General features: G+C 40.3%; 1 protein-coding gene and 1 pseudogene across 7 annotated transcripts in view; both read right to left on the minus strand.

Annotated features, from left to right (window-relative positions):
* Positions 1-23,740, minus strand: part of CCDC126 (coiled-coil domain containing 126) — a 52,359-nt gene that overhangs the window by 23,333 nt on the left and 5,286 nt on the right. For 4 of the 7 annotated variants that reach the window (XM_023215991.1, XM_023215996.1, XM_023215997.1 and 1 more), the window contains one exon: positions 14,917-15,307. In XM_023215991.1, the coding sequence (XP_023071759.1) occupies positions 14,917-15,154 (238 nt within the window). In that variant the 5' untranslated portion in view covers positions 15,155-15,307. Of the gene's footprint in view, positions 1-14,916; positions 15,308-23,453; positions 23,613-23,740 lie in introns of all 7 variants that reach the window. The other 3 variants (XM_023215990.1, XM_023215992.1, XM_023215993.1) reach the window with 2 other exon arrangements.
* LOC111545066 lies at positions 6,474-7,649 on the minus strand (annotated as a pseudogene).

The raw sequence follows: 23,740 nt of genomic DNA on the forward strand, positions 1-23,740 counted from the left end.
GGGGTCAGGGACCCACTTGAGCAGGCAGTCTGTCTGTTCTCAGATCTCAACCTCCGTGTGGGGAGATCCACTGCTTTCTTCAAAGCTGTCAGACAGAATCAGGTTTCTGCTGCTTTTTTTGTTGTTGTTGTTTAGCTGTGCCCTGTCCCCAGAGGTGGAGTCTACAGAAACAGGCAGGTTTCCTTGAGCTGCTGTGAGCTCCACCCAGCTCGAGCTTCCCAGCGGCTTTGTTTACCTACTAAAGCCTCAGCAATGGCAGGCGCCCCTCCCCCAGCCTCGCTGCTGCCTTGCGGTTAGATGGTAGACTGCTGTGCTAGCAATGAGGAAGGCTCCATGGGCGTGGGACCCTCCTGGCCAGGTGTGGGATATAATCTCCTGGTGTGCCCTTGCTTAAAGCGCAGTATTGGGGTGGGAGTTACCCGATTTTCCAGGTGTTGTGTGTCTCAGTTCCCCTGGCTAGGAAAAGGGATTCCCTTCCCCCTTGCGCTTCCCAGGTGAGGAGATGCCTCGCCATGCTTCAGCTCTCGCTGGTCGGGCTGCAGCAGCTGACCGGCACCGATTGTCCAGCACTCCCTAGTGAGATGACCCCAGTACCTCAGTTCAAAATGCAGAAATCACCGGTCTTCTGTGTCGCTCGCGCTGGGAGTTGGAGACTGGAGCTGTTCCTATTCGACCATCTTGCTCCGCCCCTGGAGACTCTGGATCTTATTTAAACCTCCTGTTTTAGGTGGTTTTCTCTAACACCACTCTGGCGGGGGAGGGGTGCCAACTTTTTACTGCCAGGCAGAGGCAGAAGTCCAGGTGTCCCATTCAGCTTCCATGATACTCAAGGGTGGTGGGCTCCTCATTCCTGCTGGGTGGAGATGGGAGTTCCAGGTCCCCATGTATTCTCCACTGACAGTGTGGTGGGGATGGTCTCATACTCACTGGGGACAATGAGGGTCCTGACTCTCTGCAGGCTTCCCCCGACATCATACCAGAGGGAAGGGAGATGAACAGTTCATTACTGCCATGTGGAGGTAAAGTCCTGGTTCTCCATGTGGTCTCCACCGGTCCCATCAGTACAGTGGGGACAGTTCTCACTCCTGGCTGGCAGGGGTGACGTTTCTGGCTCCTACTGCCTTCTCTAACACCTCCATGGCAGGAATGTTGTATGCCTCACTGTAACCCCACAAGGATAAAAGTCTAGGCTTACCACTTGGCCCTTGATCAGGTAGCTGGTAGTGTAGCAATAGTTTTTTTCTGTGATGTTTGGCTAGAGGAGAGCTGTTATTGTCTACAAGTTTTCTGACTTGCTAGGCTGCCTTTTCTTGGCTAGAGAGAACAGGCTTTTGTTGGGCCTTTTTATATCTTCGCCTGTTGGCAGTATCTAGGTTGCTGACTTCTTTAGCTTCAACTCTGAAATACACACAGGGAACATACCACTGTGTCATTCCTGGTCTCCTGAGGTCCCTAGATTGTCTGACTTTTTCTCCTCCAGAGTCTTATATAAAATGTCCAAGGCTTTTAGTTGCATTTGGAAGGAAAGAACAGGGGATAACATAGATGAGAGATGGATAACATAGATGAGGATGGATCTCCATTTTCCCGGAAGTCCCTGGTGTAAGAAATTTTTAAAACTGGTTTTCTTCAAACTATAAAAAATGATCTTCAATAGCCTGTTTCTGAAAATGCATATAAACTGTTTTACATTCATTACTTATATAATAAAGTATATATTTTTAAAATGAATTTAATAAATTTTAATCTTGGTCATTTTACTAAGGAAAATTTTTGCTGGGTTTGTGTGCAAGAATAATAATTTTTAAACTATTATTTTCTGAAGAACATTTAAATAGTAACATTAAATTATTCTCCAGGCTGGGAATGGTAGCTCACACCTGTAATCCCAGAACTTTGGGAGTCTGAAGCAGGATTGCTTGAGCCCAGGAGTTTGAGTTCAGCCTGGGCAACAGAGCAAGACCCCATCTCTTTAAAAAAAAAAAAACCTGACTGTGTGTTGTGGTGCACACCTGTATTCCTGGCTTCTAGGGAGGCTGAAGCAGGAGGATCACTTGAGCCCAGGAGGTTGAGGCTGCAGTGAGCCATGATCGTGCCACTGCACTCCAGCCTGTGTGACAGGGCAAGACTTTATCAAAAATTATTCTCCTAAAATATCTGTAGAGTCTTTTTTTTTTTTCTGAGACAGAGTCTCACTCTGTCACCAAGGCTGGAGTGCAGTGGTGCAATCTCAGCTCACTGTAACCTCCACCTCCCGGGTTCAAGCAATTCTTGTGCTTCAGCCTCCCGAGTAGCTGGGACTACAGGTGCCTGCTGCCTACCTCAAGTGATCCACCCACCCGGGCCTCCTAAAGTGCTGGGATTACAGGTGAGCCACCGCAACTGGCCTTTTTTTTAAGAGCCAGGGTCTTACTATGTTGCCCAAGTTGGTCTCAAACTCCTGGCCTCAAGTGATCCTCCTGCCTCAGTCCCCCAGAGTGGTGGGATTACTGGTGTGAGCCACTGCACCTGGCTGGCATCTATTTTTTATTTAAAGTGTTCAGCTACAGTGATAAAGAGGAAAGCCAAAACCCTTAAAAGAAAGCAGGGTCAGCAGGAAAACCTGATGTGGTTAAGGACTGGTGTTGCTGGAGATTCAGAACCAGGTGTAGGAAACCATGCACCAACTGCAAGGTGTTCCAGAGCAGTCGGTGTAAAGCTGGAGCAAGTATTCCCAATTCACTGTTCTAGGCAAATCACAGAATCCAACAGAGAGAATATTACATAGGAAGAAAACAAAATTCCATCACAGAGGACTAAGAATGTGGAGGAAAAGATATAAGGCAGATGGAAATGATGATAGATTAAAGAGAAAGCACACGTTACTGTTCAAAATGTACAGGTCATTATAAAGTTGAATTAATCTGTCCATAGCCTTCAAAATAATAACAATTTATTGTAGACTAGCATTTTTAAAAAATATTAGCTAATGCAGAAACAGAAAACCAAATACTGCATGTTCTCACTTCTAAATGATAAGAACTTATGAGCTAAATGATAAGAACTTATGAACACAAAGAAGTAAACAACAGACACTGGGTCTACTTCAGTGGGGAGGGTGGGAGGAGGGAGAGGAGCAGAAAAGATAACTATTGGGTACCGAACTCGGTACCTGGATGATGTAATAATATGTACAATGAACCCCCATGACTCATGTTTATCTATGTAACAAACCTTCACATGTGCCCCCAAACCTAAAGTAAATATTTTTTTAATTTCCATTAAAAAATATATTAGCTTATGTTTATTTTACCAACTGGAAAAAATAGGATAAACAGCTCAAAAGAGGTCCATTCAATAAATAATTTTGACTGACTAGCTTTTTTGTATAGTAATGAAAGGCTATGGATAAATGGTTTCTATAGATAGCTAAAGGTTTAAGTTATTGTAGAATTCTAATCTTATTATAACTTGTACTCCCATTTCAAATTAATGGAGCCAAGGAAAAAATTCAAATAATGAAACTAGAATAACTGGCTAACTCAGCAGGAGAAAAGAACCTGCATCTTACTGCTTACATCAGAAGTCCCAACTATATTACAAATATAGATGTAAAACAAACAAAAAACAACTAAAAGCATAATACATCACAATATAAGTTATGGAGAAAAAAATTTTCAGCACAAAACTAAATCATAAAAAAGATATTTTACTACATAAAATTTAAAAACAGCATACCCAGTTATTAGGCAACTGAAAATCAGAAGAAAAACATCTGTAACACATGACAGCATTAGCATCTTTATAATCAGTCAAATAATAAACAAATTTCCCAGCAGAAAAATTGTCAAGTGACACAAATAATTCACATTCTCGTATGTACAAGAAATACAAATAGCCAACAAACATTTTAAAAAATCTTTTAACCTCCCTGAAAGCAAATAAATCCAAAAGCAAACAATTAAATGTCATTTAAAATGAAATAGAATTGGTAAAGTCTGCATATAAATGGCCATCTTCCCACTGGTGGGAAAGTGGTATAGTAAGAATGTAAATTGATAGAACCATTCTGGAGGGCAATCTGACAAATGTCTATTAAATTTAACGTGTGTACATCCTTGACCCCAAAATTCCACAATTAGGTAATCTATTCTTAAACATTCACACAAATATGAAATACATATACACACTCACACATATATTTCATACACACAAATACACCACAGCACTAAATAAAACACACAAAAACAGCACCAAATTATTCATCATTAGAGAAGTGAAAGAAATACATTTATAAAATGAGGTAATAGGCCAGGCATAGTGGCTCACATCTGTACTCCCAGCACTTTGGGAAGCCATGGTGGGAGGATCGCTTGATTCCAGAAGTTTGAGACTATGCTGGGCAACACAGTGAGATCCTGACTTAGTAACAACAACAACAACAAATTAGCCCAGCAGGGTGGCGCACACCTGTAGTCTACTTGGGTGGCTAAGGTGGGAGGATCACTTGAGCCCAGGAATTTGAGGTTATACTGAGCTATGATCACACCACTATACTCCTGCCTGGGCAAGAGTGTCAGATCCTGTCTCAAAAAATAAAATGAAATGAAATAATATTAAGTCATTAAAAAGGATAAAATAGACCTATGTGTATAAAATGGAAGTATATTTACAGTAAATTAGTGAAAATAAGTTGCAAAACCAACATGTACAGTACAAGGCCATTTTTGTTCAAAATAAAGCAATGTGTTGGAATATGCGTGCATGTGTACCACAGGTTGGCAAACTACAGCTGAATGGCCACTTATCTCTGAAAATAAAGTTTTATTAGGAAATAGACATGCTCGTTTATTATAACAGACATCATATACAACCCACAAAACTGAAAATAGTCATGACATAGCCCTTTAAGAAAATACATAGCCAAATGTTGATATATACCAAATTAACTGAAATTACCTCTTCTCTACTCTTGTTTCTTTATGTTATCTATTTCTGTAATATCTGGCTGGCTATAGTGGCTCACGCCTGTAACCCCAGCACTTTGAGAGGCTGAGGTGGGAGGATGACATGAGGCCAGGAGTCTGAGTCTGAGACCAGACTAACCGTCATTACTTCAGGAAAATCAACATAAAGGGAAAAAGGAAAAATATGTGTCCAAGGCATACCCAGGTAAAGAAAGATAGTAAAGTGAACACACAGGCATTTAGCCTAAGCTGACTCTAGGTACCCCACAAAAACAGTAAAGTGTTTTTCTCTTTTTAAGCACAAATCCTTAAGGCTAAAGATAACAAACAAGAAAGGAGACCACAGTAACAAAATTCCAGAGCTGAATGGTAACTGACTTAGCAGACCTGAAAAGGCTAAATCTTTAATGAGAAGTAAGAAAAGCCAAGAAGCAATCCTGTTTTCTCCATAGAATCCTACCCCGAAAGGTCCCAGAAATTTTACACCATGTACTACTGAAAACAGATGTAAAGAAAGGACTAAAAACCTAGAAGGACTAGGTGCAAAGTTCTGGGATATATGTGCAGGATGTGCAGGGGTTTTTTTATTCCTAAAAAGATGCAACAAAAATTTTTTATTGTAAATTGACAATTTATACTTGTATAAATTTATGAGTTACAAAGTGATGTCATAAATTGTGGATACAATGTGTAATAATTAAATCAAGCTAGTTAACATATCCAATACTTCAAATATATTTCTGTGATAAGAACATCAATTTTGAAATCCATAATACCGCATTATTAAGTATATGCACCATACTGTACAACAGAACTCAAAAAAGTATAAAACATATTCTTCCTGTCTGAGATTTTGAACCCTTTAACCATCATTAAATTTTTTTTTTTTTTTTGAGACAGTCTCACTCTGTCACCCAGGCTGCAATGCAGTGGCACAACTTCGGCCCACCGCAACCTCTGCCTCCTGGGTTCAAGTGACTCTCCTGCCTCAGCCTCCACAGCAGCAGAGACTATAGGCAAGCAATGCCACACCCGGCCAACTTTCTTTGTATTCTTAGTAGAGATGGGGTTTCGCCATGTTGTCGTGGCTGGTCCTGACCTCAGGTGATCCACCCACCTTGGCCTCTCAAAGTGCTGTACCACAGGCATGAGCCACCATGCCTGGTCTAAAATTTTTATGAGACAAAATAACAATTTCAAAACAGTATCAAAAAGTGAGCAGGCCAGGCAAAGTGGCTCACACCTGCAATCCCAGCACCTTGAGAGGCCAAGGCATATTTTTCTGCACTAAAAATATGTAAGTTTTTGTCTCTACTAAAAACACCAAAAAAAAAAATCAGGTGGGCATAGTGGCACGAGCCTGCAATCCCAGCCACTTGGGAGGCTGAGGCAGAAGAACTGCCTGAACCTGGGAGGCAGAGGCTGCAGTGAGCTGAGAATGTGCCACTGCACTCCAGCCTGGACAACAAGAGCAAAACTTCATCTCAATAAAAAAAAAAAAAAAAAAAAAAAAAAGAGTGAGCATATATAACCTTCCTCAGCTCACAGTAGAGCAAATAGGTCAACAGAATAATAATTCATGCAATTGCATGTGTAATGAACTGGCAACAAGAAAACATTGGTTGCAGAAAGGCAGAGGAACTGTGTCTTATAAGATTTAGAATGGAGGGGCTCCAAAATCATCTGGCAACCATTCGATGTTGTATCTACTGTTAAAATGTACATGATAGGAACTCCAGGAATCTTAAAGGTCAACTGTGGTCACAATGTAACACTTATGCTGAGCTACTCTCTGTACTAAGCGGTCATTTGCATAGGTTCCTTTGTGTGTACACAGTTCAAATCTTGGATCCTTGGCAATCCTTAGAGCCACTCAATACTTCTGCCCCAATTTCTCAACTTCAGCCATTACACAATCAGTTATACAAGGGATACACTTGGCATACAGACAGTCCATCATTGACTGCACTAAATCCAGTTTCGCTTTTAAGGAAAAGTTGATAAAGTTGATATCAATGAGGCTGTAGTAAGGTGGGCCCAGCTGTGTATTACATTGGAAAAATAAGCAGGAAGGGTGTAGAGGAACTTCTCTTTCCTTTAATGTGCTGGGATCCTTCTTTTCTTTCTTTTTAGGTTTTAATCTATCCTTTTCTTTAAGCCTCTGATCTCTGAGTCTAAGCATGCACTTCATGGTTGCATACTTCCTTGTTTTCTTTTGCTTCCCCATGGTCAGTCACACCACACTCCTGTTTCTTCGGATGTGCAGGTTTGTTACATAGGTAAACGTGCACGATGGTGATTTGCTGCACCTATCAACCCATCACCTACGTAAGTATTAAGCCCAACATGCATTAGCTATTTTCTATGAAGCAATTTCATCCTTAAATTCTGTGCACCACTCCAAAACCTCCCCCACTGCAGGAGATCTGAGACGTATTTTCTTAAGGGGATAGAGCAGTTGAGGGCCTGGGTTTACACTGGAAACTGGAAGAGTAAATAAAAGTAGTGAGTGCTGAGATCACTCTTCCTTGGCCAGCCTTTTTCTCTCACTCAGATCCCAGAACACTTACAGGCCTATACTCTCCAGCAACAGATAGGAAGTGCTTCTCCAGGGTATCTGACCAGCACAACAGGAGAGACCTAAATATACTGATATCAGAGAGCATCTCAAAGGAATAAAATACATTGATACCATGTAATAAAAAATTTAGGCCAAGTGCGGTGGCTCACCCCTTTAATCCCAACACTCTGGGAGGTGGAGGCAGGTGGATCACATGAGGTCAGGAGTTCAAGGCCAACCTGGCCCTGAACATGGTGAAACCTCATCTCTACTAAAAAACATAAAAATTAGCCAGGCGCGGTGGTGCATGCCTATAGTCCCAGCTTCTCGGGAGGCTGAGGCAGGAGAGTCACTTGAACCCAGGAGGTGGATGTTGCAGTGAGCCAAGACTGCACCACTGCACTCCCGCCTGGGCAACAGAGCAAGACTCTGTCTCAAATTAAAAAAAGAAAAAAAAAAATTTAGCTGATCTTTTGTCTCCAGTTCTTGGGAGGTAGCCACTAAGTGCCTGGAATTTCCTGAGTGACGAATGTCTTTGTTAGTCATGGTAGGCCCCTGGGACCACACCTGTTAGTTTACCTTAAGGAGGCAACTCAGAGTGGGGCCCGAGATATTTTATGCTAATGGGATGACTCAGAATCGGGGGTTGGGGAGCTGGCCATGTCAGAAAGGACGACCATTTGATTAGAGTTGGGGATTTTCAGCTGACTTCCAGGGAGGGGAGGAGAGGTGGAGATTAAGTTCAACCACATGGGCAATGATTCAATCATGCCTACATAATGAGACCCCAATAAAACTGTACATTGAAGTTCAGGTGAGCTTCCCTAGTTGGCAATATTCTGCATATTATCACACACTGATGTGTGTTGGATAGGCCGGGAGGGTAATGTGTCCTGGTTCTATGAAGAGAGGATAACAGAAACTGCATCTCGTACCCTCCCAGACCTTGTCCTATGCGTATCTCCCTTTGGCTGGCTCTAGCATCTATCCTTCTTCTATAGTAAAACTATAATAGTAAGTATACTTGGCGCTCTGTATCTGTAGGGAATTGGTTCTAGGACCCACCATGGATACCAAAATCCATGGATGCTCATGTCCCTTAGACCTCTGTATCTGTGGGTTCTGCATCCACAAATTCAATCAATCACAGATTGAAAATAAAGTATTTATATCAAAAGTAATGCATAATTCTTTTCAGTGAGTTTTATGGGTGAATCTAGTGAATTGTCAAACATGAGGAGGTAATGGGAACCCACAAATTTGTAGCCACTTGGTCAGAAGTGAAAGTGGCCTGGGAATACCCTAACTAGTGCCTGGTTTCTGAAGTGAGGGCAGTCTTGTGGAGCACTGTGCCCTTACTGCAGGCCTAACTGCAGGTAGTTGGTATAAGAAGTCATTGTAAATATTAAGGATATACCCAAGGAAATGTCCCAGCCAGATCATCCTATAGTGAATACCACACAAAAGCTCAGCATTTGCCATCAACCTTTTAGTGTCTCATTTCTCAAATACAAAGAAAAAGGATTACCAGATATATTTGGAAGAAACATAAAAACACTTCAGAAAAGCTACCATTGGTAACCTCAGAGACGTAACAAAAGACAGCTTTTTTTTTTTCTGGAGACAGCGTCTCACTCTGTTCCCCAGACTAGAATGCAGTGGTGCAATCTCGGCTCACTGCAACCTCCATCTCCTGGATTCAAGTGATTCTCCTGCCTCAGTCTCCTGAGTAGCTGGGATTACAGGTGTGTGCCACCAAGTCCAGCTAATTTTCGTATTTTTAGTAGAAACGAGGTTTCACCATGTTGGCCAGGCTGGTCTCGAACTCCTAACCTCAAGTGATTTACCTGCCCAGCTTCCCAAAGTACTAGGATTACAGGTGTGAGCCACCGCACCCAGCCCAAAATAAAGCTCTTAGAAATTAAAAATATTAGATGAGATGAAAAACTCCATAAAGATCTGGAAATTAAGCTAAGGAAATCATCTCAAAGAATGAAGTAACAAGATAGAAATGGAAAGTAAGGTAAATAAGGGAAAACTGGAAGACAATAGTCCAGAGAGCCCAAATGCTGAATAACAGAATGCCAGAAAGAGTGAATAAAAAACATAGAAATCAAATTAATAAATTAAGAAAATATCCCAGAATTGAATGACATAAATTGCAGGATGTCCTGCTGAGGGCCCAACACCTGTACGAAAGAGACCCATACCCAGTCACATCATCGAGAAATTTTAGAATGGTGTGGGACAAAGACCTTACAAGTTTCCAAAAATTAAGTCACATAAAAAGGATAAAGAACAGCATCAGCTTCTCAAAAAGAACACTGGAACCTAGGGGGATGAGGAGTAAAACAGAACAGAGCAGAGCCTTTAAAATCTCAAGGAAAATTATTTCCATCTTAGGATTCTGTACCCAGCCAAACTTACAATGAAGCATGAGGGTTGAGGGAAAAAAGATCTTTTCAAGATATGTAAGAACTCAAAACTTTTACCTATCTGCATCTTTCTCAGGAATCTACCAGAAGATCTATTCCCTTAAAATCAGGGGATAACCAATAAAGGGGAAGCTAAAAAATTCTAGAAAATAGGAGATCCAATATAATAGAGGAGTAAAATAAATCTACAAGATGATGACAAATTGTGATCTTAAAACAATTCACTGTTGCAATCCTATAGAGAGCAAACAGTCCAGGCCAGAGCTGATTGGAAGGCATCGGGAAAGATTTCTTCAATATACAGGAAGTGCTAAAAGGCCTAATGTGTCTGAATATGCTAGGAGAATATTTAAACAACTGTAGGGGGATGCCGTAGAAAACTAGGCAAAGAAGCAAAAATCAATACTTATTAAACGCTAGGGTGAAAGTTTATAGGAAAGTAACCATAATGTAATAGAGGAATACACTGTTTTATTGCACTTCACTTTACAGATACTGTGTTTTTACAACTGAATGTTTACAGCAACTCTACATGGAGCAAGTCTATTGGTGCCATCTTTCTAACAGTATCTGCTCACTTTGTGTCTCTGTCACATTTTGGTAATTCTCATCATATTTCAGACTTTTTCATTATTCTTGTATCTGCCATGGTGATCTGATCAGCAATTGCTGATGTTACCATTGGAACTGTTTTGGGACACCTTGAATTGTACCTATATAAGACAGCAGACTTAATTCATAAATGTTACCTGTGTTCTGACTGCTGCATCAACTGGTCTTTCCTCTGTCTCTCTCCCTCTCTTCAGGCCTCCCTATTCCCTTAGACACAACAATATTGAAATTAGGCCAATTAATAACCCTACAATGGCTTCTGAGTGTTCAAGTGTAAGAAAGAGTCCCTTTTCTCTCACTTTAAAAGCCAGAAATGATTAAATTTAGTGAGGAAGCATGTTGAAAGCTGAGTGAGGCTGAAAGCTAGGCCTTGTGCCAAACAGTGAAGTTGTGACTGCAAAGGAAAAGTTCTTGAAGAGAATTAAAAGTGCTACTCCAGGGAACACATGAATAATAAGAAAGCAAAACAGCTTTATTATTGAAATGAAGCAAGTCTGAGTGGTCTGGATAAAACATCAAACCAGCCACAACATTCTCTTAAGCCAAAGCCTAATCCAGAGCAAGACCCTAACTCTCTTCCATTCTATGAAGGCTAAGAGAGGTTAGGAACCTGCCGAAGAAGAGTTGGAAGCTAGCAGAGGTTGCTTTTGAAGTTTAAGGGAAAAAGCCATCTCCCTAAGATTCAAGAGCAGGGCAAAGCAGCAAGTGCTAATGGAGAATCTGCAGCAAGTTATCTAGAAGACCTAGCTAAGATAATTGATGAAGGTGGCTGCACTAAGCAACAAATTTTAAGTGTAGACAAGACAGTCTTCTACAGGAAGAAGATACCATCTAGGATTTTCATAGCTAGTGAGGAGAAGTCAATGCCTGACTTCAAAGCTTCAAACGACAGGCTGACTTTCTTCTTAGGGGGTAATGCAGCTGGTGACTTAAAGTTGAAACCAATGCTCATTTATCATGTTGAAAATCTTAGAGCCCTTATAAATTATGCTAAATATATTCTGCCTGTGCTCTATAAACGGAACAACAAAGCCTGGGTGACAACATATGTTTACTGAATGAGTTACTGAACATTTTAAGCCCACTAAGACCTACTGTTGAGACCCATTGCTCAGAAAAAAATGATTCCTTTCAAAATATTACTGCTTCTTGACAATGTGCCCAGTCACCCAACAGCTCTGAAGAAGATGTACAAGGAGATTAATGTTTCCATGGCTGCTAACACAACATCCATTCTCCTGCCCATCGATAAAGGAGTCATTTGGACTTTTAAGTCTTATTATTTAAGAAATACATTTCATAAGGCCAGAGCTGATGGGTCTGGACAAAGTAAACCGAAAGCCTTCTGGAAAGGATTCACTATTCTAGACGCCATTAATAATATTTATGATTCATGAAAGGAGGTAAAACTGTCAACATTTACAAGAATGAATGAATGAATTAGAAGGTGATTCCAACCCTCATGGATGACTTTAAGGGGTTCAAGACTTCAGCAGAGGAAGTAACTGCAGAATTAGAAGTGGAGTCTGAAAATGAGACTGAATTGCTGCAATCTCATGACAAGATTGAACAGATGAGGAGCTCTCTTATGGAAGAGCAAAGAAAGTAGTCTTCTGAGATGGAATCTACTGGTGAAGATGCTGTGGACACTGTTGAAATGACAATGAAGGATTTAGAATATTATGTAAAATTTATTGGTAAAGCACCAGTAGGATTTGTGTAGATTGACTCCAATTTTGAAAGAAGTTTTACTGCAGGTAAAATGCTATCAAATAATCCATGCTACAAAAAAAAAAAAAAATCTTTCATGAAAAGAAGAGTCCATCAATGTGACAAACTTCAGAATTGTCTCATTTTATGAAATTGCCACAGCCACCCCAACCTTCAGCAACCACCACCCTCATCAGTCAGCAACCTTTAACATCAAGGCGAGATCCTCCACCAGCAAAAGGAGTATGACTTGCTGAAGGCTCAGATGATTGTTTGCATATTTTAGCAATAAAGCATTTTTAATTAAGGTATGTACATTGTTTTTTAAGACATAATGCTACTGCACACTTAAGAGATTACAGTATAGTATAAACTTAACTTTTATATGCACTGGGAAACCAAAAGAGCTGTGTGACTTGCTTATTGTGATATTCAATTTATTGTGTGGATTGGAACAGAATCCATAGTATCTCTGAGGTATGCATTTACATGGCTCAATAATGAATACCATCAACATGGTCATAATAGTACAAATACTGAATATCATTCTAAACAAAATTATGAAGGGAAAATGAAAGGACAAGAAGGATATGGATGTGACAATAGCCTGGGGGGTGGATGGAATGCATTTTTAGGTGAGAAAGAAAGCTAAACTCTCACCTTGCATAGTGAAAAGTTAACAAATAACACCTAAAACTGAAAAATCTAAAAGTAGCTCACAGAGCATATTATTTAGATACAGAAATAATCACCATAAAAAATGAGATGAAAGAATTTAAAATGGGTGGCTCTAAAGAACAGGAAATTTGAGGACTTTTGTGAGTGGAAAAAACCGCCCTTTTTCATGACAGGAATCATAACATACTTTGATTATTTAAATACATGCATGTATCACTTTTTTTTGAGACAGGATCTCATTCTGTCACCCAGGCTTAAGTGCAGTGGTGTGTGATCACGCCTCGCTGCAGCCTCAACCTCTCAGGCTCAAGCACTTGTCCCACCTGAACCTTCCAAGTAATTGGAACTACAAGTGTGCACCACCACGATCCTCTAACTTTTGTATTTTCTGTAGAGAAATGGTTTCACCATGTTGCCCAGGCTGGTCTGAAACTCCTGGACTCAAGCAATCCGCCTACCTCAGCCTCCCAAAATGCTGGGGTTACAGGAGTGAGTCACTGTGCCCAGCCATAACTTTTAACTAAACAAACAAAACTGAAATAGAGAAAATGTCCACACATTTATGTATATACATTGTTCCAGACAGAACCATACGATCTGTTCTCTCTCCTTTTTAAGTCTTAAAGGAAAGAAATAACATGTCATGAGAAGAAACTTAAAACACAGCAGGACCCAGTAATGTGGAAGGGAGAATAGCAATAAACAATACTGGAGATATATAGGCAAATCCTGCTTCTTAGGAAATAATAAATGCTATACAATTGATGGCTTATATTGGGATAATCAGGAAAATTTAAACATAAACTAGATATGATACTGGTATTGTATTATGTCCAAAGAGGTCATTTTTTAAGACTTTTTTTTTTAAGAGATGAGGTCTCACTGTCTTGCCTAGGCTGGAGTATAGTGGTGCAAACATGGCTCACTGTATCCTTGACCTCCTGGGCTCAAGCGATTCTCCCACCTCAGCCTCCCAACTAGCTAAGCCTATAGGTGTGTATCACCACACCTGGCTAATTTTTTTTTTTCTTTGAGATGGAGTCTCACTCCGTTGCCCAAGCTAGAATTCAGTGGCACTATCTCGGCTCACTGCAGCCTCTGCCTCTTGGGTTCAAGCGATTCTCCTGCCTCATCCTGCCTCAGTCTCCCGAGTAGCTGGGATTACAGGCACCCGCCACCATGCCTGGCTGATTTTTTTTTGTATTTTTAGTAGAGGTCTCACTATGTTGCCTAGGCTACTAGGCTAGTCTCAAACTCCTGGGCTCAAGCAATGTTCCCACCTTGGACCCCCAAAGGACTGAGTACTGAGATTACAGGTGTGAGCCATCAACACCAGGCCAAGATACATTTTTGGTTTTTCTTGGTTTTTTTTTTTTTTTTTTGAGACGGAGTCTCACTCTGTCACCCAGGCTGGAGTGTGGTGGCGCGATCTCAGCTCACGGCAACCTCCACCTTCCAGGTTCAAATGATTCTCCTGCCTCAGCCTCCCAAGTAGCTGGGACTACAAGCACGTGCCACCATGTCTGGCTAATTTTTTTTTTTTTTTGTATTTTCAGTTAAGATGGGGTTTCACCATGTTAGCCAGGATGGTCTCGATTTCCTGACCTCGTGATACGTCCGCCTCGGTCTCCCAAAGTGCTGGGATTACAGGCGTGAGCCACCACGCCCGGCCTCCAAGATACATTTTTTTCAGCGATATATATCTAGCAGCAAAATGTCACAATTTCTATAAATACTCTTCAACACTTAGATAAAATAAATGTTGCCAAATGTTAATAACTGTTAAGTCTGGATGATGAGTATGTACATATTTATCATAGTATCTCTATTTTTCAGTATATTTGAAATTTTCATAATAAAAAGTCAAGAAAAAATTACTTTGCAAAGACCTATGCATGAAGTAATAAGTTCAATTTCCACAACCATCTTTAAACAGGGATCGGAGGAGACTAGAAATATTCTACAGTTATCTTACCATATCCTGCCATAGAAGCACCATTCTCGACATCCACTGTGTTCTTATTTTCCTCTGCTAGAGCTTTAACATATCTTTTGCTTAAGTCTAGTATTTGTTCACGTAACTTGACACTGCTTTGATGTCTTGGTTGTTGAAAAGTATAGTGCAGTAACATCAATCCCCAAATGAGTCCAAATACAAGCAACAGTAAACTCAATTTCTGGGACATATTTTTTCTTGAGATTGTAAAAAACATTTCTGAAGAAGCAAACAAACAGACTTGACTGAAAAGTGGTAACTTGAGACAAGCCACAAATCAAGACTTGAAAGAAAGAAGAAAAAAATCTCCTCAATATTGTATATTCTTCATCTTCAGAAAGGTTGTATCCACTCTATTAACTCTGTAAAACTAAGAAGAAAAACAGTATTAGTGTTAATCTGTATCAGTAACAGAACAGATGACTACAAAGAAAATATTCTATAATTTTTATTTGGAACTATATATTTGACAACTTTCTCCACCACTAAGTAAGCTTTCTAGTCTTTTACCAGTCTCACTTATGTATCTTTTCAAAGTTTAAACTAGAAACAAATGTCAATTCATTGAAAATACCTGAAAACACCGCAACCATGGTCATAAAACTCTTCAAATGGTTTCTCATTTGTAACTAAAACCATGGACATTATAATGAGATATATAGGAGATCTTAGTCTATTCAAATACATGTCACCAACCTAAATGCCTAAAAGCTACTCTTCCAAAAAAAAAAAAAAAAAAAAAAGAAAAAAGAAAAAACATCAAAATGAAAGTGAGGAAGTAGGAAAGAAAAAGGATTGGAAAATCAAAATGCCTGTCTAAAAAGAATTCCCACAATATAAACAGAGTGTGCCAACATTTGAAAATGCCACTAGAAATTATTACTAATGGGAATAAGGTAACCTTAGGAAGCATCCAATCTAAGATGCAATCTAAGATAAAAAATAAGTTACAATTTCTAAGTTTATATCATACAAAAATATGCCAGACATAAAGAATGATGATTATTTAATGGCAAGTACTAAAACACTTAAGAGACCGGGGCAGTGGCTTACACCTGCAAGCCCAACACTTTGGGAGGCACAGGAGGGAGTATCCCTAGAGCCCAGGAGTTGGAGACCAGTCTGATCAACACAGGAAGACCTCATCTCTATACAAAAATTCTAAAAATTAGCCAGGCATGGTGGCATGCGCCTATAGTCCCAGCTACCCAGGAAGCTGGGGTGGCAGGATGGCTTGAGCCTGAGAGGTCAAGGGTACAGTGAGCCATGATCATTCCACTGTACTCCAGCATGGGTGACAGAGCAAGACCCTGTCTCTCTTAAACAAATAAATAAACAAACAGGTTGGAACATTTTTCTATATTTCCAAATTTACAATTTCAGATTTCAAATGAGAAAGGTATATATTTATGTAATTTAAGAAAAAATTAAAAGGTTATACTTCAGGTTTTTAAAATACAGAAAGGTGTTAACAATCACAGAATCTAGAAAAACCAGGAGAGTAAGAAAGGTGTGAATCACCAAAGTGTCCAGTGAAAAAACTCTTTGACTACATCAAATGGAGCAAAATTCTTTAGGTAGAAATATATCTTGAGTCAGAACAGTGCATTTCACAAAGATATTTCGCAGCTTACTGAAAATAATCCTTAAGAACTTTTTAAAAATTTATTTATTTATTTATTTATTTTTAAAGACAGGGTCTCGCTCTGTCACTCAGCCTGGAGTACAGTGGTGCAATCTCAGCTCACTGCAGCCTCCATCTCCCAGGCTCAAGCTATCCGCTGGCCTCAGCCTCCCAAGTAGCTGGGACCACAGGAACACGCCACCACACCTGGCTAATTTTTTTGTAGAGAAGGGCCTTTGCCATGTTGCCAGGCTGGTCTCAAACTCCTGAGCTCAAGCTATCCACCTGCCTCAGCCTCCCAAAGTGCTGGGATCAGAGGCGTAAGCCACAGCACTGGCAGGAACTTAGGTTATAGTTTAACTTAGTTTTTAGTTTAACTTTCCCAAAACAAACCCCCTTCCTGTCTGAGGACTAGACTACCTTTGCAGGACTAATAAATTAGCTACAAAATTAGAAATTGGACAGGCGTGGTGGCTTACACCTGTAATCCCAGCACTTTGGGAGGCCGAGGTGGGTGGATCACCTGAGGTAAGGAGTTCAAGACCAGCCTGACCAAAATGGTGAAACCCTGTCTCTACTAAAAATACAAAATTAGCCGGACGTGGTGGCGCATGCCTGTAATCCCAGCTACTCAGGAGGCTGAGGCAGGAGAATCGCTTGAACCCAGGAGGCCGAAGTTGCAGTGAGCTGAGATTGCATCATTGCACTTCAGCCTGGGCAACAAGAGTGAAACTCCATCTCAAAAAAAAAAAAAAAAAAAAAATTAGAAATTAAGGTTTAGAAACAGCTGGAGGCTGCAAAATTCTGAATCTCCCCAAATTGTTCCTGGGGGTAATAACACTACTGTCAAACTGAAGATCAGTGCTTGAGATAGATGGATCAGCTGACACCGCCCAGATCAATGAACTGGCTCATCTGGTCTTGTGCCCCCACCTAGGAAATGACCCAGTATAAGAGGACAGCTTTGAAGAGTCATGATTCTATGATTTTGTCTCCAACCTGACCAATCAGCACTCCCCACTTTCTGACCCCCCCACCTACCAAATTATCATTAAAAACCCCAATCCCTGAGTTCTCAGTGAGATGGGTTTGAGTAATAATAAAATTCTGGTTTCCCATATGGCTGGCTCTGTATGAATTAAACTCTTTCTCTATTGCAATTCCCACCTTGATAAATCGGTTCTGTCTAGGCATCAGGCAAGGAGAACCCATTAGAACCGCCATTAGGCAGTTATAATAGGATGGGTGGTCAGATACACTTCATTATGCTTCCCTCCCTTGATAACTGCCATTATCATCATGCCATTAGGCATTATTCTCTAAGGGCTAAATTAGGGGTGTCCAATCTCTTGGCTTCCCTGGGCCACACCGGAAGAACTGTTCTGACCACACATAAAATATACTAACACTAACGATAGCTGATGAGCTAAAAAAATTTAAAAATCACAAAAAAACTCACAGTGTTTTAAGAAAGTTTATGAATTTGTGTTGGGCCGCATTCAAAGCTGTCCCATGCGGCCCATGGGTCGCAGGTTGAACAAGCTTGGGCTAAACAGAAGCCAGACCTTTCAAAAGACTCCACCACTAATCTCAACCAACTGCCTGACTGCTGCCCCTCCATTCTGCAGTTTCAACAAAACAACCTACAAGCATTTCTTCCTGATAAGAGACCACCAGCCACAAAGTAGTTCTGGCCAGTCTACAGAGGAAGCACAGTAAGGGTTTTCGTGTCCTCTGCTTTACCTTTTCACATCAGAGGGCTGAAAACTCCACTCTGGAATCATGCTAACGCCACAATTTTTTTTATATGCAGGACCTAGGAAGGGGCATGAAGCTCAATTGTGCATGCACGTTTCTCCTTTCATAAATATTCATGATGCCTTAACTTATTAAATATGTATATTTGGCCACTCTGCTCAGCATAAATTCCTGTTTCCTTTGTCCCTCTCTCCAAGTGTCTGTTTCTGGTTTCTGGCCGGAGGCTATGCTTCCCAGCCTGTCAGAATGACCACTCTGCAGGCTGCAACCCTTTATAAGAAATAAAGCTCTCCTTTCCAAATTTATGAACCTTGTCATTCTTCAGCTGACACCGTGAGGACCTTGAAGAGGAAGGGGTGAGGGGGATTGAAAACAGGTGACCACTGCTGGAACCTGAGTCATTACCCCCAGGGTAGGCTAGGCCCTATATTTATAAGGCAAAAGTAGAAGTAAAGTGAAGAGGAAACAATTTCCACTGGTATTACTTTATTCTCCAGGGCTGATATGAATACACTCACTGTTCTATTCTCAGAGAACTGTCTGTGATTTCACATAAGAAAAAAAAAAAAAAAGATAAGAAGTTTTGACTTCTTTAGCAACTGAAGGTAATTTACTTATGTACTTTTAATTTAGTGATTAGAAAGGAAAATGATTATTAGCCTCAATCCTTAGGAAAGAAAAAAAAGGAAAGATTCAATGTCTCTTCTTTCTGTGCAACGTTCAAAACTGCAAACAGAGGAGCTTGCACTTTGAACCTCCCCAAGTTTTCTTTATGTTTCAAGTACTGATCCAGCCCCCAGAAGGCCACTGAGATAAGGACAGAGTCACTAACTAGTAACCTCACAGGCCAACACTGAGGCCAAGGGCTTATGGCTACCATCTGGCATAGTTTTTACTGGAGTACTTCTTCCATCAAAACAGTCTGTAATCTAAAAACTTTTAAATCTTAATTTCTAGGCCACTATACTAATTTTCTATTAATCACTTAAAAAAAACACAAAACTTGAAATTCACCAAATTAACAACTAGAGAGTTGTTTTTTGTTTTTTGCTTTTGAAACAGGGTCTCGCTCTGTTGCCCAGACTAGCAGTATAGTAGCACAATCTCAGCTCACCGCAGTCTCGGCCTCCCGGGCCCAAGCAATCCTCCCACTTTAGCTTTCTGAATGGCCTGGGACTACAGGTGCACACCACCATGCCTAGCTAATTTTTGTATTTTTTTTTTTTTAGAGGGGTCTCATTACATTGCCCAGTCTGGTCTCGAACTCCTGGCCTCACGTGATCCTCCTGCCTCAGTCTTTCCAAAGGGATGGCAGGTGGGAGCCACTGTGCCTGGCCTGGAGTTTTTAAGGCAAAAAATAAATCATCATCATCATTCTTATTTTGGCCTAGGATGAACTCTTGAATATTTTTAAGATTCCCAGGAGAAGGCCGGGCACGGTGGCTCACGACTGTAATCCCTGCACTTTAGGAGGCCGAGGCGGGCAGATCACGAGGTCGGGAGATTGAGACCATCCTGGCTAACACGGTGAAACCCTGTCTCTACTAAAAATACAAAAAAAAATTAGCCGGGCGTGGTGACAGGCGCCTGTAGTCCCAGCTACTCTGGAGGCTGAGGCAGGAGAATGGCGTGAACCCGGGAGGTGGAGCTTGCAGTGAGCCGAGATAGCGAAACTGCACTCCAGCCTGGGTGACAGAGTGAGACTCTGCCTCAAAAAAAAAATTAAAAAATTAAAAAAAGATTCCCAAGAGACAGTTCTCAACCAACTGCAGAAATTACAAAAGTAATTAGTCTATATGGCACAAAAGTAGAATAACTAAGGAGAGGGGACACACTTAAAATGAAGTATCAGTAAAGCACTAGACCTGAAGAAGGGCAATAGAGTGTGATCCAACTATCATCACCTCCAAGTGGATCCTTATAGCTGCTTGTCAAGTGGTTTGCCAGACTCCTCTCCAACCCTACTTCAATCCGTTCTTCTCAGAGCAATCAAATATTATTCCAAAATCAAAATTCATAATTTGAAGACATTTTGCCAATAAAAAAAATGCTCAACCTCATTAATCATAGGGAAATGTAAATTAAAACCACTATGAAATACCACTTCACACCCATTAGGATAGCTATCATCAAAAAAAAAAAAAAAAAAAAAAACAGAAAACAAGTGTTGGCAAGGATGTGAACAAACTGAAACTCTCCTGCTCTGCTGGTGGGCACATAAAATGGTGTGGCTGCTGGGGAAGACAGTATGGCATTTCCTCCAAAACTTAAACACAGGATTATCATACAATCTGTAATTGAACTTCTGGATATACACACAAAAGAAATGAAAGCAGGAACCCAAAGGGATATGTGTATGCCAATGTTCACTGCAGCATTATTCCTAACAGCCGAAAGGTGGAAACAACCCAAGTGTCCAACAATAGATAAACAGACAAATAAAATGTGGCATCTACATACAATGGTATATTATTCAGTGCTAAGGAAGTAAGATGTTCTGATACATGCTACAACATGAAAGAAGAGAATAGAAAGTTATAATTTAATGGGTACAGAGTTTCAGATGGGGATGATGAAGAAGTTCTGGAGATGGATGGTAGTAATGGTTGCACAATGATGTGAATGTACTTAATGTCACTGAACTGTACACTTAAATGTTAAAATGATAAATTTTAGATTATGTATTTTTTACCACACACACACACACAAGCATATCACATTCTCCTGATTAAAAACCTTTCAACAGTTTCACACTGCACTTAAAATCTAACATGCAAACTCAGTCACAAATATATCTCCTCCAATCCAGCCAGTCTTCTCTCTGCTTCATACAACAGTAATAATTATACCTTACATTTATATGATATTTTTATTTACCCAGCATGTGTCTTTACATGTTTCCTGACATCCTCTCATTCAGTTAATAACAGTCAGCTCTCAAGGAGGCTACAAGCTTGAAAAAGTTTCTACTCAGAATTTGTGGACAACATGAAAATGTCATTGGTATGAAGTCACTGGAGCATTACCTAGTCCTAAAAGATGACATAACAGCATACTGCTGATGAGAACAGTTCATCTTCCAAGTAGTCTGAAAGGAGACGAGGTAGACTTATCTGTTTAAATCTTACCTCAGATAGAAGGATTTCAAAACCTCCTTACCTTATTCTACCCCACACTGATCTTCTTCTAACTCCCACAGCATGTTACTTCATACCAATTAATTTGATACATCACATCATCCAAGCATGTGTGTAAGCCGTGTCTCCTTGTTTAAGTCCCAGGTCCCTTATGGGCAAGAACAACAAGCCTTACACTGCTGCCACATCCCCCACAGAGCCTTGTGAACAATCAGCCATCACTAAAAAATGCCTTATGTTTACTTTAAAACACATCCCTGAACCTAACCCCACCTTCTCCCACGCAGCAATGTGACCTCCCTGCAATGAGTTTTGGGGTAGAGGAACAGAGGATAGAAATTTGGGGGTAAAGTATCTTCAATTATCCTTTTCTAGACTGGAAGAACCTGAGAAGAAACCTAATCCATTTCCCTCGCATTTCAGATGAAGAAACTGAAGCCCAGGTATGTTAAGCGTCTTGCCTAAAAATGAAACAACCAGTTAATGGCAGAAATCCTACTGGTCCAGAATACAGGTCCTGACTCACTGTCTAGGGTTTTCTCTACACACACTACCTTTCTTACTTCCACTAGAAAGACTGTGTTTGTAAATACAGAATAAATTGTATCAAATGAAACTTTGTTCTTTTTTGCTTTAAAAGAATGTAACCAGAAAATAGTAATGGCAGTTTAGGACAATGATCCTCAAGATGCCTAATTTGAACTATTCACTAAATTATTAACCTGGCTCTTAAAGTTTCAAATCAACTGTATTCACATAAATCCAAGTATTACAAAGTTGCTACAAGAAGGATTTTGGAAGTCTTATATGCTAGTTTTTATACAGGCAAAAAGTAGAAGACAAAAACATATGAAGTAAAACAAAGATAAATGCAAAGTCTTCTAAAGGTAGAGACCTTCACCACGATCAGCAAACATAGCGATAACACATTTCCAGAAAAGAGAACTGGAGGTGGAGTGTGGAGGCAGCGCATAAACGCCCAGGCTCAAACACAACCTTTACTACATGCAGTTCCATTTAAGGCATGAAATAACTTGGTTTACTCATTCATTTGTTCACTAATTCATTCACAATAGCAAAGTACCTACCATGTGCCAGGAACCAGAGATGTGAAAGGTAAAGCAAGATATGAAAGACAAGATTCCTGTTTTTCTGGACACTATTTTAAAAGGAATGGGACAACAAACAAGGAACTTATCTCAGCTTGTGATAAACTGCTATGAAGGAAAAATAAGGGTGATGTTTCTTGGAACATCTACCTGTGGTGTGAGGTCAAGGAGTAATGAGGGGGTAATATCTGATTTGAGAAAGAAGAGGAAGTACAAAGTCTGGTTCCAATTTCCTTCCAATAAAACCTTTAGAATTCTTCTTTTACCAGAATATTGGGAGCAGGCAACAAATTCCTTATTTATATTTTCCTCAATACAAACAAATGAGAATGAGAGGGTTCCCAAAGCACAGCATGAAATGGCCTGGTCTGGAGAAATCATACAAAGTGAACAGAAGGAAACCCGCAAGCAAAGAAAGCTTTGTGTTTCCCTGTCTTATGAAGATGGCAGTTCCACTGTTGGTAATATACAGGAATAGTAATGATCTGATATGGTGGTGTTTACAAAGAAAAAAATATTCTTATTGGTGTTCTCTAACCTGAAAGGGGCAGTGGCAAGATCAGGTATGAAATAAGGTCTAGGTAGCAATCTGTCTGTGCATTTACTTAAAACTCGTATTAAGCATTTTAAATACAATTTTTGAAACTCCAAAATATTCCCTGTTAAAAAACACAAAAGTAGAGAAACAAACATGGATAAATTTTTTTTCTAAATTTTTATATTTATTACAGGCATTAACATGTCTACTCCACTTTACAAGATCTTTAGAGAAAAGTGCTGTTCAAAGCTCTATTATGCCACTTGCCAAACAGCACACTATGTAAACAACCAAATATTTAAGCCATTTTTCAGTGGTTTCTCCCTAGCCAGAGACATAAAGATAAATACTTGTCTTTAGTCCAACATTATTTCCAGAGAAAAGTGAAACAGGCTGGGCATGGTGGCTCACACTTGTAATTCCAGCACTTCACAAGGTTGAGGTGGGAGGACTTATTGAAGTCAGAAGTACAAGAAGACCATCCTGGGCAACACTGCAAGACGCAGTCACTATAAAAAAAAAAAAAATTAAAAATTAGCCGAGCATGGTGGTGCGCACCTGTAGTACCGGCTACTCTGGAGAGTGAGGCAGGAGGCCCACTCAAGCCCAGGAGTACCAGATTTCAATGCGCTATGGG

This window comes from Piliocolobus tephrosceles, chromosome 8 (genome assembly GCF_002776525.5).
Source record: "Piliocolobus tephrosceles isolate RC106 chromosome 8, ASM277652v3, whole genome shotgun sequence".
Taxonomy (NCBI): domain Eukaryota; kingdom Metazoa; phylum Chordata; class Mammalia; order Primates; family Cercopithecidae; genus Piliocolobus; species Piliocolobus tephrosceles.